The following is a 15,894-nucleotide window of genomic DNA, read 5'->3' as shown; positions in this document are numbered from 1 at the left end:
TTTATTTATTTTTGGGGCAACTGAAAAAATTTGCCACAATGTAGTTACAGTTAATATTTTATGTAAAAACGACAGGTGCAGACAGACAAACAAACAAGTTGATTGTTTTTAGTTAAAATCCAGAAAACAATGATTTTATTTTGAAATGCACAATTTTAACATGATAATGTCTGATAATATATCAACCCATATTAAATGGTCAGAATGATGATTTTCAGCTGTGTTTAATGTTGATTTCACTCTGTTTTGTAGAGATCTGAGTTACAATAAACTAAAGGTGATCGGAAAAAAGGCCCTGACAGGATCCACAGTGCTACGGAATCTGTAAGTACCTTATCTCATTGTTTTATGTTATTTGTAGATACAATGTCTTCCCATTTCAATCTCTTGATATTTTATATTTGATTAAATCTCCAATTTCTGTAGTACTTAGTACAAATTTCCATGTGTTATTGAGGTACCGAATATCCGTTTTTTTTTCTGCGTGTCACAAAATTTGCAAAAAATGGGGAAAATGTGTAGCATTTTTAATTTTCGCCAGTCATTTTTTCCGATTTAAAGAGTTTCTAATAGAAAATAATACAGAATAAAATTTCTGTGTATTCAATAATTTGCTATTTCAAAGACATCGCAAAAAAAGCGAAAATTAAATCATCGCGAAAATTACCGGATATACGGTATTTAGGATATACTAGTATTCAAGGACAAAGCAGTACAGGTTTATAATTATGCATGCAAATAATTGCTTTCGTGATTGAGGTTTACTTCAGGTCTTTTATGATTTAATTTAGAAATTACCTTTTATATGGGGAGTCTTCTGATCCTCTTATTTCAAATTGCATAATAAACTGTGTATTTGCAATCAGTGGTATGCGAATATTCTAAAAACTCTTTTGGGGTTTTATATTAAAAAAGTGACTTCTGAGGGAAATTTTAAGAATTTTTGTATTAAAAAATTATTTTGTTTGATAAAATTCAAATTGTTCAACGGAAAAAAAATGCCTAGATAAACATTTTTGAAGATTTCAGCAAACATACCAGTATGCATGGCTATTCATTAACAATTGTCTTGTCAATGTAAAGTTAAAACTTGATCCCTGTTCCCAGGTGAATCATCTTTCTGTGAAATATGATGCTGTTACGTTTTCTTTTTTAAAGTGTTGAACCTCAGTGCAGCTAGGAGCACATTTGAAAGTTGTTAGGGTGTCTTCAGATTTATTTTAGTGATACTTGCCCTTTCAAACTTTTTGTGTATAGGGTAGTTAGCATTACATAATTACACAATAGAGTAAAAGATGGTATCTGATTTTACACCCATTTCCAATTGCAACAATATCATATCTGTGTTATTATAAAGCAATGCGTTTCTGTCCTTATTTAATATTCTTTTGTGTAGCACCGAGTTATCTACAATCCGTTGGACAAATTTTCCAGAGCAATTATTTCTGTGTGAAGTGTTGACAGTGTTGAAGGTTTCCCATCACTGAATAAAGAGCTATTTTCTCATCCTTCTCGATCAGCTGCTTGAATAGAATCATAACTTTTTGTCATATTTGCCTGTGACACACAAACACTGACATTAAGAGGTGTTCAGTTCACCTTTATTTATATAAGGTTAATTGTAAACACTGATTGAAAAAAGTCTTAAAACTCCCATATCAGGTTTGACGGGGCTTGCATTGAATTTGTTTCTTCGTCTCTATAACCCTGTGCAAATTGGCCCAGCTAGACACTCCACCCCTGAAATATAGTTTGATATTAAGTTTTTATTAAATTCATTCACGGAACTGCTGAAATGATAATGATCCCTCTGTTAGGAAAACACTATGAGAAATCAAAGACTGTTTTCTTCATTGTAACAACTTTTCCCTCTCTGCTTAATACAATTCTATTAAAACAGGGCTGGGGAGTGAATGAAGCATGTATTGAACAATGATGGGTCTGTTTAAGAGTGCAATTTTTTGAAACTGTTTAAAGACCTGGTTTACTTTGTTAATTTTCTTTTCCAACGACTGTATTAAACAGGGTTAAGATACTTTGTTCAGTTGTTTAAATGTTTGTTTTGTCTGGAGGTTGAAGGTATGCTTGAAAGTGGGCAAGTTTAACACACCGTCATGTGTATTTCATTGTCGTGCAAGTGCCAAAAAATGTTAACTAAGCTGATTGAAGTGCGAGAAAAGGCATTTTGAAGATTTAATTCCACAACCTTTGTGTATTATAGAAAAATTCACAAATAAACAAAAGTTGTTTTTTTTTAGTTTAGACATAACTTAAGTCCATACTGGTATATTCGTAGATAAGTGATATGAATTAATGCATAAGAAAAATTATATAAGAAATACATCGATGAATATAAGACTATTATTATGCGAGCAACACCGCCCCAGAAATCAATTAACTGTCCTCTTAGCTGAAGAAATACTTGAAAGGTGTAAACAAATATTGAACTGCAATTTGATAGGGATAATATTGTTATGGGTAGACTAAAGGGTGTTCTATTTCCAGACAACTGGACCACAACCAGCTGGAGTGTGTATCAGAGACAGCGCTCAAGGCCCTGCATAACATGGAGATCTTGTAAGAACCCCTCTCTGAGTTGTTGACACTCTGTTAAAGCTGTTGGCTGTCACAGTGATTGAAGCTGATAAATTTCTCTCGTAATCAACTGTTGGTTAAAAAAAATAAAATGCTTCAGGTCCATAGGGGAAAAAACATTTTTGTGTGCTAAAGTGTAAAATTTGGTGATTTTATCAGTGCAGTCAACAAACTTTTGATGAGGGTTTATTTGAATGAAATAAAAATTTTTTTTGAAAAATAACATATCAGAAACGGAAAGTATTTGAAAAATAATGTATCAGAATAAGAAGGAAATAGTAATTGAGAGAGATAATGACCTTTTTTTCCAGAACATTGAACTACAACAAGCTGACATCTCTACCCAAGAATCTGTTTGACAACATGAGCAATCTTCGGACACTGTAAGTGCTAGTTTGGTCCGGCCCCGGTCAACATTCGGGCTACGGAATAAAAAAAGATTAACGAGACTAGCTTCTAACTTTTAACTTCTTTCAGGGCTGATAAAAAAAAATTTCAGATTCTTGATAAAATTCTTTAGAGATTAAAGAATTCCCAACATGTCTCAGCCTTAATGGAAGATAATTATTGTTGTACCAAGTCGTCTCTTCATTCTGTCCGTGATAAATGAGCAGTTTCTTTTTTGAAAAGGAAATGTCCTCTTCTTGTACAATGAAGGTTAATGCTTACACATTTATTGTTAGGAATATCATGCTAATATGTGTATGAGATTATGCAATTTCTATTCACTAAGGCGACATCATTGGAAGGGAGCTCATATTCTAAATTGCAAAGATTTACCTAGTAACCTCGATTTCCTTGAGAAGTGCAAGATAGTAAATTAAAAAAAAAAATCCACTTAGAATTGTCTGATGCGCATTTGAAATGACACATCTTATTGTTATTCTCTTCTTTCTTTTTCTGGAATGAATTGGTAAATTTAAATAAATGTTCAAATTTTATTCTCTTCTTTCTATCTCTGAAATGAAATGAATTGTAATAATTAAAAGACTTGCAATTTTATTCTCTTCTTTCTATATCTGAATTGAAATTAATTGATAACTGAAAAACTACCTGGTATTTAAATTTTTTCTCTTCTTTCTACGGTATCTCTGGTATAAAATGAATTCATAACTAAATTTTTTTTTAATTTTAGGAGACTGATAGATAACAAGTTTGTGTGTGACTGTCACTTGGCCTGGCTGTCCCAGTGGTTGAAGGCCCACCCCGACCTTGGTCTGTACACGGAGTGCTCGGCCCCACCCAATCTACAGGGGATAGAGGTGGACGATGTCCAGCAGTACAGCTTTACCTGTGATGCAGGTGTGGGACAGTTTTCATATTTCATCCCCAATATTTGGATTTAATGGATCAGGGTTGTAATCCCGTTAACCTCCATAACTATTTTCAAAATTTTTTGCATCTGTGTCATCAAATAGAAATTTTCTTAAAAACTAAATGAAGTTGACAGCTTTGGTATTTGAGGTTTCTGGTAGTGTTGATATATCTTAAATTGACTGAAATGTATATTTCAATATAAAGGTCAGACTGCTGAGCAGCACAGCGAAAGATGTTCGTCAGTGGCTTCCTGTCCCAAAAAATGTAGTTGTACTAGTGGAGTGGTGGACTGTCGAAGTGCTGGCCTGACGGAATTTCCTTCAATTTTCCCAGACGATGTCACTGAAATGTAAGAAATTGGCATCTTTGTCTGTTTATCTCTGACAACAGGGTGTGTTCTTATGTGTGTCAAGTTCCCAAAACACTTTTTTACTCGTTTAATATCTAATAAATCGTCGATTAAATGGGAATGGATTATAAAGCCTAAAAAAGAACGTAAATTGAGCTTTTTATCACATGATTAGCGGTTTGGGAAACCAAAAACCACCAGAATGGTGTAGGGTTACATAGAAAAATAAAGCATGATAATAGGAGTTTAACTGTCTAAATTATGTATGAAATTTGTTTTGACAGTCGTCTGGAGCAGAACCACATTGTCATTGTGCCTTCCCGAGCGTTCGCTGATCTACGGAAGCTCCGGCGAATGTAAGTATATACATTGAAGTGAAAACAGCGCGGTGCCATCAGCCAGCCAAACACAACAGCTAAAGGAGGTGTCAGAACCCAGTCAAAACATCCTTACCAACTGTTATAGAGCCTCCTATAAATAAACACTGCAGTGTCACAGGAAAAGATAACAATTAAAAAACGCATGATCAAAAAGAATAATCAATTCGTAATTTCCCCCCATGCAGTTTGGGAGGATCAAATGGTATTTTGGTTCGTGTTTTTTTTTCCTCCATGTGTGTGGGGTCTATGTGGGACTACAAGAGCACCTGTTGATGATGTCAGCATTGGTACATGTATGATGCACTACCACCCCTTTACTACACAGCTGGTTTCTGACCTTGGTTAAATATCAGGACATACATTTCAGATACAATGTCAAATCGTATTTAGATCAAATGTGCTGATTTCATACATACCTCATGTGTAAATTTGACCTGCTGAGAGATGAAAATATATTAGAGGTAATTTGGGTGGACAGTTTCATAAGGGTGACATAAATTCACGAGCTGACAAGTTTATAATCTGAAGAACAATATGATTATGTGATGTATTGCTTATAGTCATATTATTATTTTTTTTGTTCTAGAAACTTGAGCAACAACAAAATCACAGAGATAGCTGCTGATGCCTTCAGTGGGTTAACCTCTCTAAACTCATTGTAAGTATCGATCAGAAAAGTGAATGTTTTTAAATGCAATGGTTAATATAAATGTTATAAATTGCACAAAACAGCACATCACCAGTGATTCGTAGACCACTCTTTACTATCAGCATTTACAGAATCATCACTTTTTGAAAACTGAAAATGATAATGAATCTTTTAAAGAGTATGTTTTGTTTATTACTTTAATTGAGCATGAATTATTTTGTTTGAATACAGAGTAGTTTATGGCAACAAGATCAGAGACCTCCCAGCTGGTCTGTTCAAGGGCCTGTCCTCTCTCCAGTTACTGTAAGTACCTGTATAACACAGCATCAGTGCCCTAACTAACACCGAGTCCCTCGCTAATGTATAGAGCCTTTCTAACTATGCCAGTGAACTTTACCGTAATATCTGCTAAAAAATAAACTGCTTCATTTATCATACAATATGCTGGTAAACCACAGTTATTTCCATTTCAGAAATAAGATAATGATGCCTCTAGAAAACAGTTATAATGGGATAATCAGAATCAAAGTGCAATATAATGATAAAAAAGCGGTTTTCCTCTGTTCATCTTTTTTGCTACAACTTGAACTGTGCAGTGTAATTGACAATATTCATGAGAACATACTTTCATTCATTAACAGACAACCGAATATGAACTCTTTGTTGTTTTCTGAACTATTGCAGGGTTTGTGTCTGGAATGAGTCATGTCTTAATTAACAAAAAGCAAAATTTTGGTCATTAATCTCGTCAGTAGACATTCTTATTTTTTCCATTCATATGTTGAGAAGTGATGAGGAAATGGAATTTTTTGTTGACATGCTTTTTTATAGAGATATAAAAAGAACTTAAGTGTTCGCAAACGTGTGGAGAATTATTTTTCAAATTTACTGTAAGAATAAAAGTGCACTATCACCTTCAGAAGAAAATATTGTATTATTATAAGTAGGGTATTTTTTTAAAATGTAAAAATAAGAAAAACACAGTATACACCGACTCTTCTTGATTGGAGAAGAAATGTGTCTTTGTCATGATCTGATCCACTGTGCAGTTGCACAAATAAACTTGGGGATAGATCATCAAAGTTTAGATCTAACATGGATTGCATGAATACAGCATTTTGTTCGTGCCTGCCTGTTTGATGTGGCACAAACAGAGTCTGGGACATATCAACATGATTGATACAGTCAATTGCTCCCCGCTAAAAGATTAGCAAATGATTCAATACTTTTTAAGTGTGGACTGGTGATAAAAAAAAGACAAGAAGATTATCTTGATATTAGAGTAATCTATCGGGATTCTATGAACCATGAAGGAAATTGATTAATTTTTTTTCTTCAGTTTTATTTTTCTGTACGAGTATTTGCATGAATGGAGATATGGGATTATGTTGATACTAATTTGAGAAGGTCTGTCTTGATTTAAGGCCTAATTAAACAACTTCATAAGATATATTTGCTTTTGTAGATAAGAGGAACTTTCACCTTGTTCTTTCTGCCCTGAGAAATTTCTGCATTGGGCATTCATGAAATACCTGTCTAATTTTTTCGTTCCCACTAGACTACTAAAGTATTTCAATATTCTCAATATCTTTGCTCTCTTTTCAGACTGTTAAATGCAAACGAGATAAAGTGTGTGAGAGTAGATGCATTCCAAGACCTTTCAAGTCTCAACCTTTTGTAAGTATCCGCCTGTCTCATTCTAGTATCGCTGACCCATTCAGTGCAGAAACCAGTTGATTATGGATTAAAAGACTGAGAATTGATTAAAAGTCCTTCAGTGGAGTTCAGTGGAGGGCATGAGATAGTTGTTTGCGTAATGTTTACTTTTGTGGAAGATGTAGTAGCTGATAAGGAGAAATGTGTTGCTTAGAACACTTTTGATAACATTCTGAATTTAGACATGTTTAAAGTAATGAGTCTGTTGCATGTAAATCTGCACATTGTAAATGTACAGAAAAGATTGCGTGTGCAGCACACTGATTAGAAATTGTATGAAAGGGTTTGAGTTCTGAGTCGACATTTGTGTTTAGTTAACTTGAAGTTTAAATTTTACTCTGAGATTTTTATCATTCTCGTGAGGGCAAGATAGATTATCAAATGGCTGCATAGGTATTAAAACTCTAGAAAGTTCTCAAAAGTTAAGCATACACTTATTATCACTTTTATGAAAACTGAAGTACTGTCAAAAATGAATTTGGTGATTTTGGCATGTGAACATTAATGATTAAAACACCTTAACATGATATTTAATAAATTATATTTAACTTGTGTTAAGATGACAAGTTGCATAAGATTTTCATTGTCAAACCTTTTACCCACTTTGTTGTCTTTTAATAGTTTATTCCAGCATAAAGAATGTATAAGTATTTTATAATTATTTTGTAGATCCTTGTATGACAATAAAATACAGTCTTTAGCCAATGGTACATTTACTCCACTCAAAAATATCAAGAACTTGTAAGTATTATCAATCATAGCTGGAATGAGAAATTAATTTTCCTTTTATCATGTGTAGAATTTGTTGATACATTTACTATCTTGACAGTTATGTGATATAATTGATACCCTGCTATATATTAGATGCGGGGGATGGAGGAGAGAGAGGTTTATTAATGAGATTTCTGACTGTGTACTTTAGGCACCTGGCTCGAAATCCATTTATCTGTGACTGTAACATGCAGTGGCTGACAGAGTACCTCCACCAGAACCCCATAGAGACCAGCATAGCAAGGTGTGAGGCTCCAGGACGTATGAAACGCAAGAAGATCGCCACAGCCAGAGTAGAAAAGTTCAAATGCAAAGGTATTTCCAGAATTCCTAAGCACTTAGCGGAATCAGGTGGCGCTTAAGCATTATATAAACCAGGGGGATGGAGATTATATAAACCCGTGTGAGGTTTGTTTTAACAGTTGAAAGATTCAGTATATGTTCCATAAACACAGCTCCATTGTTTTTCTACAGGCTCGGAATTTCACAGAACCAAGAACGCAGGGCAATGTGAGATTGACTTGGAGTGTCCCAGGCAGTGTGTTTGTCAGGGGACGGTGGTCGATTGCTCCAACAGACACCTCACTGAAATACCACAGGACCTTCCCATTTATACAACTAAATTGTAAGTCTGAAGGGTTAACTTAAACACCTTTCTATATTACTCAATCACCACATCTCCTACCAATATCCCCTCCCCACAATCAGAACCCCCTACCTCCAGCCCAAACTAGCATATACCGGTATATTAGAATTACTGGTCTACATCTTCGTTTGATAATTCCTTTCAACATTCAGATTTCCTCACTGCAACAAACCCCCCCCCCCCCCCCCCACTACAAAGGACTATTAAATTTCAAATATTGAAAACTAATACATATACTGAAAATGGTAATGAAATTTTATATGCTTAAAACGAGCTTTGGAAATACGATATTAAATATCATAAGAAAAATGCCCACCCATACTGAACCTTTTGAAGTGCAATGAGGTTATGATTGTTGAGGTTTTTACCCTATTCTCATTCATGCACAAATGACCTCTAGATTCTGCAGGTCAGGTGGTTCCGTCTATTCTGAATGTAAGTGTCATATAATATGGGAGGAAGCAGATAGGATCCATAGACTGGTGATAACATGGAGATACCTAATGCCAAATGTTATCTTGGGGACTTCCTTTATTTTTGATAATGGATAGATCTGTAATTATTCATAAATTTTTAGATCATTGTCAAAGATATGTAACTCAACATGCCATACTGCTTTAAAATAGAACCGTTATATTTATAAAATAGACCATAGATGTTGAAAATTGTGTCAAAATTTGATCTTTGCATTTTGAGCTGAATGATTTTTTGTGCTCTTTTTTCTTTGTAGGCAACTTCAGAATAATCAAATAGAAAAACTGGAGGCAAATGGCTTGTTCAGCAAACTTGAGAATTTACAGGTCTTGTAAGTAATTAAAGTATTTAGAATGTTGGGATGTTTTGGTCCCTTGCAGAAATTCTTCACTGCTTAAATGTTCCTGAAAAATTTGTGTATTTTCCTGTATTGTACTCATTGTGCTGCAACTAAAGTGAATGCTTGCAGATTTTGCAGCACCGTGTCTAGGCGAGCTGATAAGATTGAAATTGACATGTTATTTGATGTAATGTTACAAGCTCCAACTATCTGGAGATTTTGTTTGACTTTCATTTATTGTTCTTCACAGTGGGAGAATGAAACATAATGCATTTATTCAAAAACGTGCCGAAAAAACCAAAACATTTCAGCCAAATTAGCGGTGATATTTACAACATTTCAAGACTATCTATACAGACTTTCCTGGAAAGATTCTAGTGGCAAAACTATTTATTTGTTGTCTTTCAGAGACTTGAGCAGTAATCGTCTTCAGGAGATCGAGGAAGGCACATTTAATGGGGCAAGAAAACTGATAGATGTGTAGGTTTCTCTTTTTTATACTAGCATATGTTTTTTGGACTGCTCTCAGAAATACCTTCATAATGAACCAATTCAGCTGCCACCTTTATAGATACATCCATACATGTACTCATATTGTGGAGCTAAAAAAAAATAATAACAATGTCTTTAATGTAGTTCAATATAAATTTTGATTCATAATATGGATTATATAGTTAATCTTAAGACATGTATATAAAGTGAAATTTTTGACGGTTCATTACTTTTGAAGGTGTTGATTTTTTTTCAGTAATTTGTCAAGTAACAGGATTGGAAAGCTCCTGGGAAAATCTCTGCGTGGACTGGAGACTGTCAGAACCTTGTAAGTACTAAATGTTTATCATTGGTTGTCAAGTTGTTTACCTGAGCAATTAACAGCCATCTCTCCATACTTCTCTTATTCAAACAAAAGTGGGATCCCAAACTAAAATGTTCATCTTTACCAATAAATGGTATAATTGAAGTTGATTTTTTAATGTTTGCATGAGTTTAAGATAAATGCCAGGTATTCCATAAGTCTGTGTTAATTTAGATGCATTCACATTTTGAAGTCTTAAGCAGAGAATGAAATTATGTAAACAATTTTTTTTTCATTCCTCAAACAAAACGAGTTATGCTTCAGACTCAATGATATAATTCATCAGTAAAATGATTTACAAAGCCAAGATTTCTTAGGGAGTTATGGAATTCCTCTGGCAGAACCTGTAACTACATTGCAAAAGAAACTGATAATTATTCATCTGTGTAATTGGTGCATGTAAAGTCTGTTCATTTTCTTTTTCGCAGAGCCATTGAGAAAAACCGGATTACCTGTCTGAGCAACACCACATTAAACGCCATGACGGAGCTTCGGCAGCTGTAAGTATCAGCACACAGCAGCCGCAAATCCATAAAACAACAGGTCGCGTGGCGGCGATCTAGTGTATCACATCATAGGTACATTATATATACAGCATGATGCAGCAAAGAATCTGGATATCACATCATATATATGCAGCATCATGCAGTTACGAATCTGTGTAATACATTATATATATATACAGGATCATGAGACGGGGAATACTTACTATACATTATGAATATCACATCATTTATAGAATCTATAAGGCATATTGTTAACCACAACAAGTATGGTGTGTTTGATACATATAGGGGGTTATTTTGACTAGTGTAAGATTTAACCATTTTGGGAAAATTAATGCATACCATATAATTTTTCCAATTTAACTTGATATCACCAAAGAAGTACTTTGACTAGAGGGAGAATCAGTGTTTTTCAAGACATTATGCAACTGGTTTAAATCATACTATTTTAATGGAATGTGGAAACATCAATCTGAAAATTAGTTAGACCAGTGGCAGTAAGTTACCATGTAATCAACAGTCTACTGTTATAGTTCCATGCCACCAGGTCAGTGCCCTCCAGACATCTGTATTGTTCTGTGCACATAATAAGATTCCTGCAGTTGCTAATTAGTTGATGCACCTGTTAAATTTATTGTTTAAACTTGAAACAAGACCAGATGGAGGTGCAGCTGAGACAACTGATGGTTTACCAAAAATTGGTCATGTCTGGCGATAATTAAGTTATTGAAGAAAACATCACACTTCTTCAAAAGCAAGAGAATGGGTGTATAGTAGGTTGTAAGGATACATTGAAGGAACCTATAGTTGACAGGTCTTTTATGCTGGCCTCCAGAAAACATTCCTGTTTTCCTTCAGCCCATCTTTTAGCCTTTCCTCTGCAGTACATTGAAGGAACCTATAGTTGACAGGTCTTTTATGCTAGTCTCTAGAAAACATTCCTTTTTTCCATCAGCTCATCTCTAAGCCTTTCCTCTGCAGTTGTTTTCTACTTATAATTAAGTGTATATAGATATATATCTTTGGGGGTAGGGTTAATTGTGACTGGATTCATCAACACACCTGTTGCTGTTAAATAGACACTGAGTTATGACAGGAGGAGATATTAATTGTACTGACCATGTATCACCAGGAACATCAAGAATAGTTCGGGAGATACCGACCCAGGGGGAGCCATTGCACACATGTTAAACTGCCACCATAAACAACTAAAGGAGACAAGTAGAAAGATAAGCAAAATAAAATATTTCTCTTTGAAAGCACTGTGTGAAGCAATGATATAGACCAAAGACGGGATCATCAATGGATGGGGAGTTCTGTTAGGTTTGAAGTTTTACTGATGAGGAAAAAAAGCCATGTCTGTTTAATATCGGTGATGTAATTGAAGGTTTGTCAACAGGTTGTAATGGAGACTATAAGCAATGATGTTTGAGTTTCCCCGAGTAGAGATGGGGAATTTTCTGTTTATCTTTACTAATTTCTTCAAACAACACACAGACAGACGATCTATTTCACGGTACCTGAGGCAGAGTTAAGGCAAACAGTAGCAGAGATCGGGGCTTACTGTAAAAGACAAGCATGTGTTGCGTCTTGTCACGCTTGCAGGCAGCGCTGCAGCAATTACAAGCCGTCTACCTGATAACATACATGTATTAAGATGTTTATTAGTGAACAAAGCTGATCTTATACAACAATTCGTGTCATGCTTCATTTGAACAACTTGGAGATAATTAAGGTGTAATAAAGAGGGCAAAGAGGGGTGGGCTTTCAATTTGTTGTAAAATTGATTGGAAGATAATAGTATCAAAATTAAAAAAAAAAAATTGAGGTAGCTCGATAATGAATTTGAAAAATGGTTATCGTACAGATAGGTGGAGTAATTAATTTGTAGGATGTGCATGATGTATGGTTTAGCTATAAAATTTTGAAGACTTGAAACTGGATAGGAGAGAAGATGATTTTAACATTTACACCTATCTCGTCTTGTTGGGAGGATGTTGACAGCACTGAGTCATAATGTTCATTATCTGCGCTGAAAAGAGGAACCATGTTTTTTGCATCAATATCTGTTATCAAAACTTCTTTCTTCTTTTGCATGGTGCTCAAAGCTGCTAAACATATATTTTCTTATTGGTATAATGGTAAAATTCAAAGATCCTTGGTTTATTGACCTGTGAATCAAAATAAATTCAATTGTCAATTTTGTTGATGATAACATATCCCATTATGTCAGGATAACATGTTAAGTTTTTTTATGCGTTTTATTTGTGCAATTTTTATTTACTGTGGTTTTATTTGCAGGTCTCTGTACAGCAATGAAATTCGATGTATATCAGAAGGTGCCTTTGATAAGCAAAACTTCCTGACAATTCTGTAAGTTTTTACTACAGTTTTTATATAAATGGAGACTGGTTTATTACGAATCTAGTCTTCATCTTAACATGGAGACATTTCAAATTCTTGCATACTGTTTAATCATTTCATATTTTTTTGGGGGGGGGGGGGGGGGATTTGAAATCTGAATATATATGTACCTACTAACCTTTAATGTAAACTTCTTAGTTAATCAAAAATCTTACCCACAACATGCCCCTGTAGAGCAACAGAGTGGGAAAGGATTGGTCATTTAGATAGAGTTGAAGTGATCCTTATGACTGTTTAATTAGTAATCTGGTATTGTTATCAATGCTGATAGTGCCAAAGTAACAAGCCCCTGGCTTACACTGTCCCAAGTCTCGCTGCTTTGTTCCCATTTAATACAATCTTACACACCCTGGAACTGTTTCAAAACTTCTTTTTTACAATCTCATTCCCATGAAAATATCCAAGAGTAAACATTTTACTTTTGGGGGTTTTTTTTGGTTTCTAAACCAATATTGTGGGAATGGAATTTTGGAAATGAATTTATTAAGCTTGACGTAGTTGTACATGATGAAAGTTATCATACTGATTTTGTTAAAAGTGCATCTATCGAGAAATAAAAAAATATTTTTTTTTTTTACAGGAATTTGGAGTCCAATCCTTTTAACTGTAATTGTCACATGGGCTGGCTGAGTAGCTGGCTGAAGAAAAGCAAAGTATCTGCAGGAGAGCCTACATGTTTCCTCCCCACCCCCCACAAAAACACCCCCCTGCTGAACCTCAAGGAGGACCAGTTTATCTGTCCAAGTACGTCAAACTACATTGTTTAAGTGAAAAGTGGTCGTAATGTTATACAATATTGTAAAAAGGAAAAAATGAGTTATGAACCTCAATGTATATTTTTCAGAAGATGGAAAATTTTTACCTGGCGTTGTCTTTGCTTTATGTAACTTGCATTATGAACTATGCATCAACCTTGGTTTTGCAATAGAAAAAAAGAGCAAAGAATGCTTTATATCTTCAATGGAGAAATATGAGGCATCTCAGGCCTTTGATAATGTTGCAATACACTTGAAAATATGATAAGGCTTTTAAGCAAACCAAATTTACTGTGCCTCTGTATTTTTTATTCTACACAGCAATTTTTACCCTCTTATAAAATCAGTTTAATGAGTAATAAAAATTGACAGAAATTTATCAGATACAGAATTTTTAAAAAAATATTTTTTGCTAAACATTTATTGAGATGCATGTAGCTGAAAATACATGGAAGAATATTTTGAAATCAGCTGACTTGGATGTGTGACTGGCATGCTCTTGATTTTACAGCTGATATTGATGTTGGATGCAACACTGGAATTTCTCCCTGCTGTTCTGAAACTGTAGACAGTGAGTAGCTTCTGTATTAACTTGTCATAGTTAGCTCCCCTTGAAAGCATTCTGAAACTAATTGGATCATCATAAAAATAATAAGATGATCGTCTTTCTGCCTTTGAATATGAAACAAAAGCCCAATAAAATACTTCCTCTGCCCTAGATTTACATGATGTAAACAAATTTTTTTTGTTTTATGACTTCTGTTACTTTAGATCGTTATTAATGTAGATGAGTTTTTATGTACTTTATATTGTTGACTGTTTTAGCTGCAGTGGGGAGCTGTGATCCCCGAGCCTACTGCCCTCCTAAGTGTACATGTACAGGCACTGTGGTCAGGTGTAGCAGAAAGGAACTTAACGAGGTCCCCGCCCTCATCCCAGATGACACCACTGAACTGTAAGTCACAAGCTTACTGTTTAAACACAACTTTTACACTGTTAACTCAAAAGGTTACTGAAAGTTGAAACCTGTTAACTAAGTCACACACTCTAAGGAGCCCCAAACTAGAATCGTATAATTCAGAGATACAGAGTGCAGCTATTGCTCCTGATTTGGTTGGGCCTTCCATCGTTTGTTATGCATATTGACCTTAACTTGACTATAAATTTCATATATAAACCAAAGAGAATTCATATTCTGGTACAGAAAAATTCAAGGTCACCTGCGTATCTTTTCTGACTTTATTAGAGGTCTGCAAAATAAGATGCTTTTTTTGGTATGTCTACAACTAGAGGCATCCTGTTTCACATATTTATATTTTAAATTTATACAGGTATTTGGATGTCAATAATATTAGAAGTCTGCCCTCTGAAATTGGACGCCTAACAAAGCTTCAAAGATTGTAAGTTGACTCTATACAAATTGCTAAAAACTGCCATTTGCTTCTTTCCAACACCTCCCCTATGATTTAGGAAACAACTTCCTGGAGCGTTGAGTTATCTATTTTTTATGTGTTTCTTTGTAGAGACTTGAGCAACAACAACCTGGTGACACTGCCTGATCATATATTCTCTAATTTCACGAATTTAGCCACATTGTAAGTATGATTTGTTGGATCGAAATGAAGTTTGCAACTCTACAGTTTTATCCTTGTGGTTATGTATTTCTAATGATTGATTTCTCTTTCAGAATTTTAAGTTATAACCAGTTGGAGTGCATGGCACCTACTAGCTTTTCAGGACTTCATAAACTAAGAATTTTGTAAGTACTCAGTTATCTCCAAATTTGATCTTGTTCAATGTTTGTAATTTGTTTTCAATCAGTTGTTTATTTGTTTCCTTCTATTTACAGATCATTACATGGAAACAATATTTCTTCTATACCGTATGGAGCTTTTAAGGATCTCACTTCATTAACTCACTTGTAAGTTGAATGCATTCAATATTATACTAAAAAATTAATTTCTGTGGTGTTGATCTTGCTAAATTTTGCTGTCTCATCTTAAAAAATGTACAAAAAAATCAACTGCAGGAAATTTGCTTTATATTTTCCCTTTAACAAGTTCAAGAAAAAGTATTTTAAATAAAAATGCAAATATTTGCACCCACAGAAAAAAAA

General features: G+C 34.4%; 1 protein-coding gene across 4 annotated transcripts in view; it reads left to right on the top strand.

Moving 5' to 3' along the window:
- Positions 1 to 15,894, top strand: part of LOC128180874 (slit homolog 2 protein-like) — a 40,355-nt gene that overhangs the window by 18,492 nt on the left and 5,969 nt on the right. For all 4 annotated transcript variants that reach the window (XM_052849045.1, XM_052849044.1, XM_052849043.1 and 1 more), the window contains 24 exons: positions 253 to 324; positions 2,506 to 2,577; positions 2,907 to 2,978; positions 3,731 to 3,897; positions 4,117 to 4,261; positions 4,546 to 4,617; positions 5,228 to 5,299; positions 5,522 to 5,593; positions 6,896 to 6,967; positions 7,676 to 7,747; positions 7,929 to 8,092; positions 8,252 to 8,402; positions 9,154 to 9,228; positions 9,646 to 9,717; positions 9,986 to 10,057; positions 10,522 to 10,593; positions 12,901 to 12,972; positions 13,604 to 13,767; positions 14,290 to 14,349; positions 14,604 to 14,733; positions 15,110 to 15,178; positions 15,302 to 15,373; positions 15,466 to 15,537; positions 15,628 to 15,699. In XM_052849045.1, the coding sequence (XP_052705005.1) occupies positions 253 to 324; positions 2,506 to 2,577; positions 2,907 to 2,978; positions 3,731 to 3,897; positions 4,117 to 4,261; positions 4,546 to 4,617; positions 5,228 to 5,299; positions 5,522 to 5,593; positions 6,896 to 6,967; positions 7,676 to 7,747; positions 7,929 to 8,092; positions 8,252 to 8,402; positions 9,154 to 9,228; positions 9,646 to 9,717; positions 9,986 to 10,057; positions 10,522 to 10,593; positions 12,901 to 12,972; positions 13,604 to 13,767; positions 14,290 to 14,349; positions 14,604 to 14,733; positions 15,110 to 15,178; positions 15,302 to 15,373; positions 15,466 to 15,537; positions 15,628 to 15,699 (2,205 nt within the window). The remainder of the gene's footprint in view (positions 1 to 252; positions 325 to 2,505; positions 2,578 to 2,906; positions 2,979 to 3,730; positions 3,898 to 4,116; positions 4,262 to 4,545; positions 4,618 to 5,227; positions 5,300 to 5,521; positions 5,594 to 6,895; positions 6,968 to 7,675; positions 7,748 to 7,928; positions 8,093 to 8,251; positions 8,403 to 9,153; positions 9,229 to 9,645; positions 9,718 to 9,985; positions 10,058 to 10,521; positions 10,594 to 12,900; positions 12,973 to 13,603; positions 13,768 to 14,289; positions 14,350 to 14,603; positions 14,734 to 15,109; positions 15,179 to 15,301; positions 15,374 to 15,465; positions 15,538 to 15,627; positions 15,700 to 15,894) is intronic.

This window comes from Crassostrea angulata, chromosome 4, assembly GCF_025612915.1.
Source record: "Crassostrea angulata isolate pt1a10 chromosome 4, ASM2561291v2, whole genome shotgun sequence".
Classification (NCBI taxonomy): Eukaryota; Metazoa; Mollusca; class Bivalvia; order Ostreida; family Ostreidae; genus Magallana; species Magallana angulata.
This window is presented reverse-complemented; position numbering and strand designations above follow the sequence as displayed.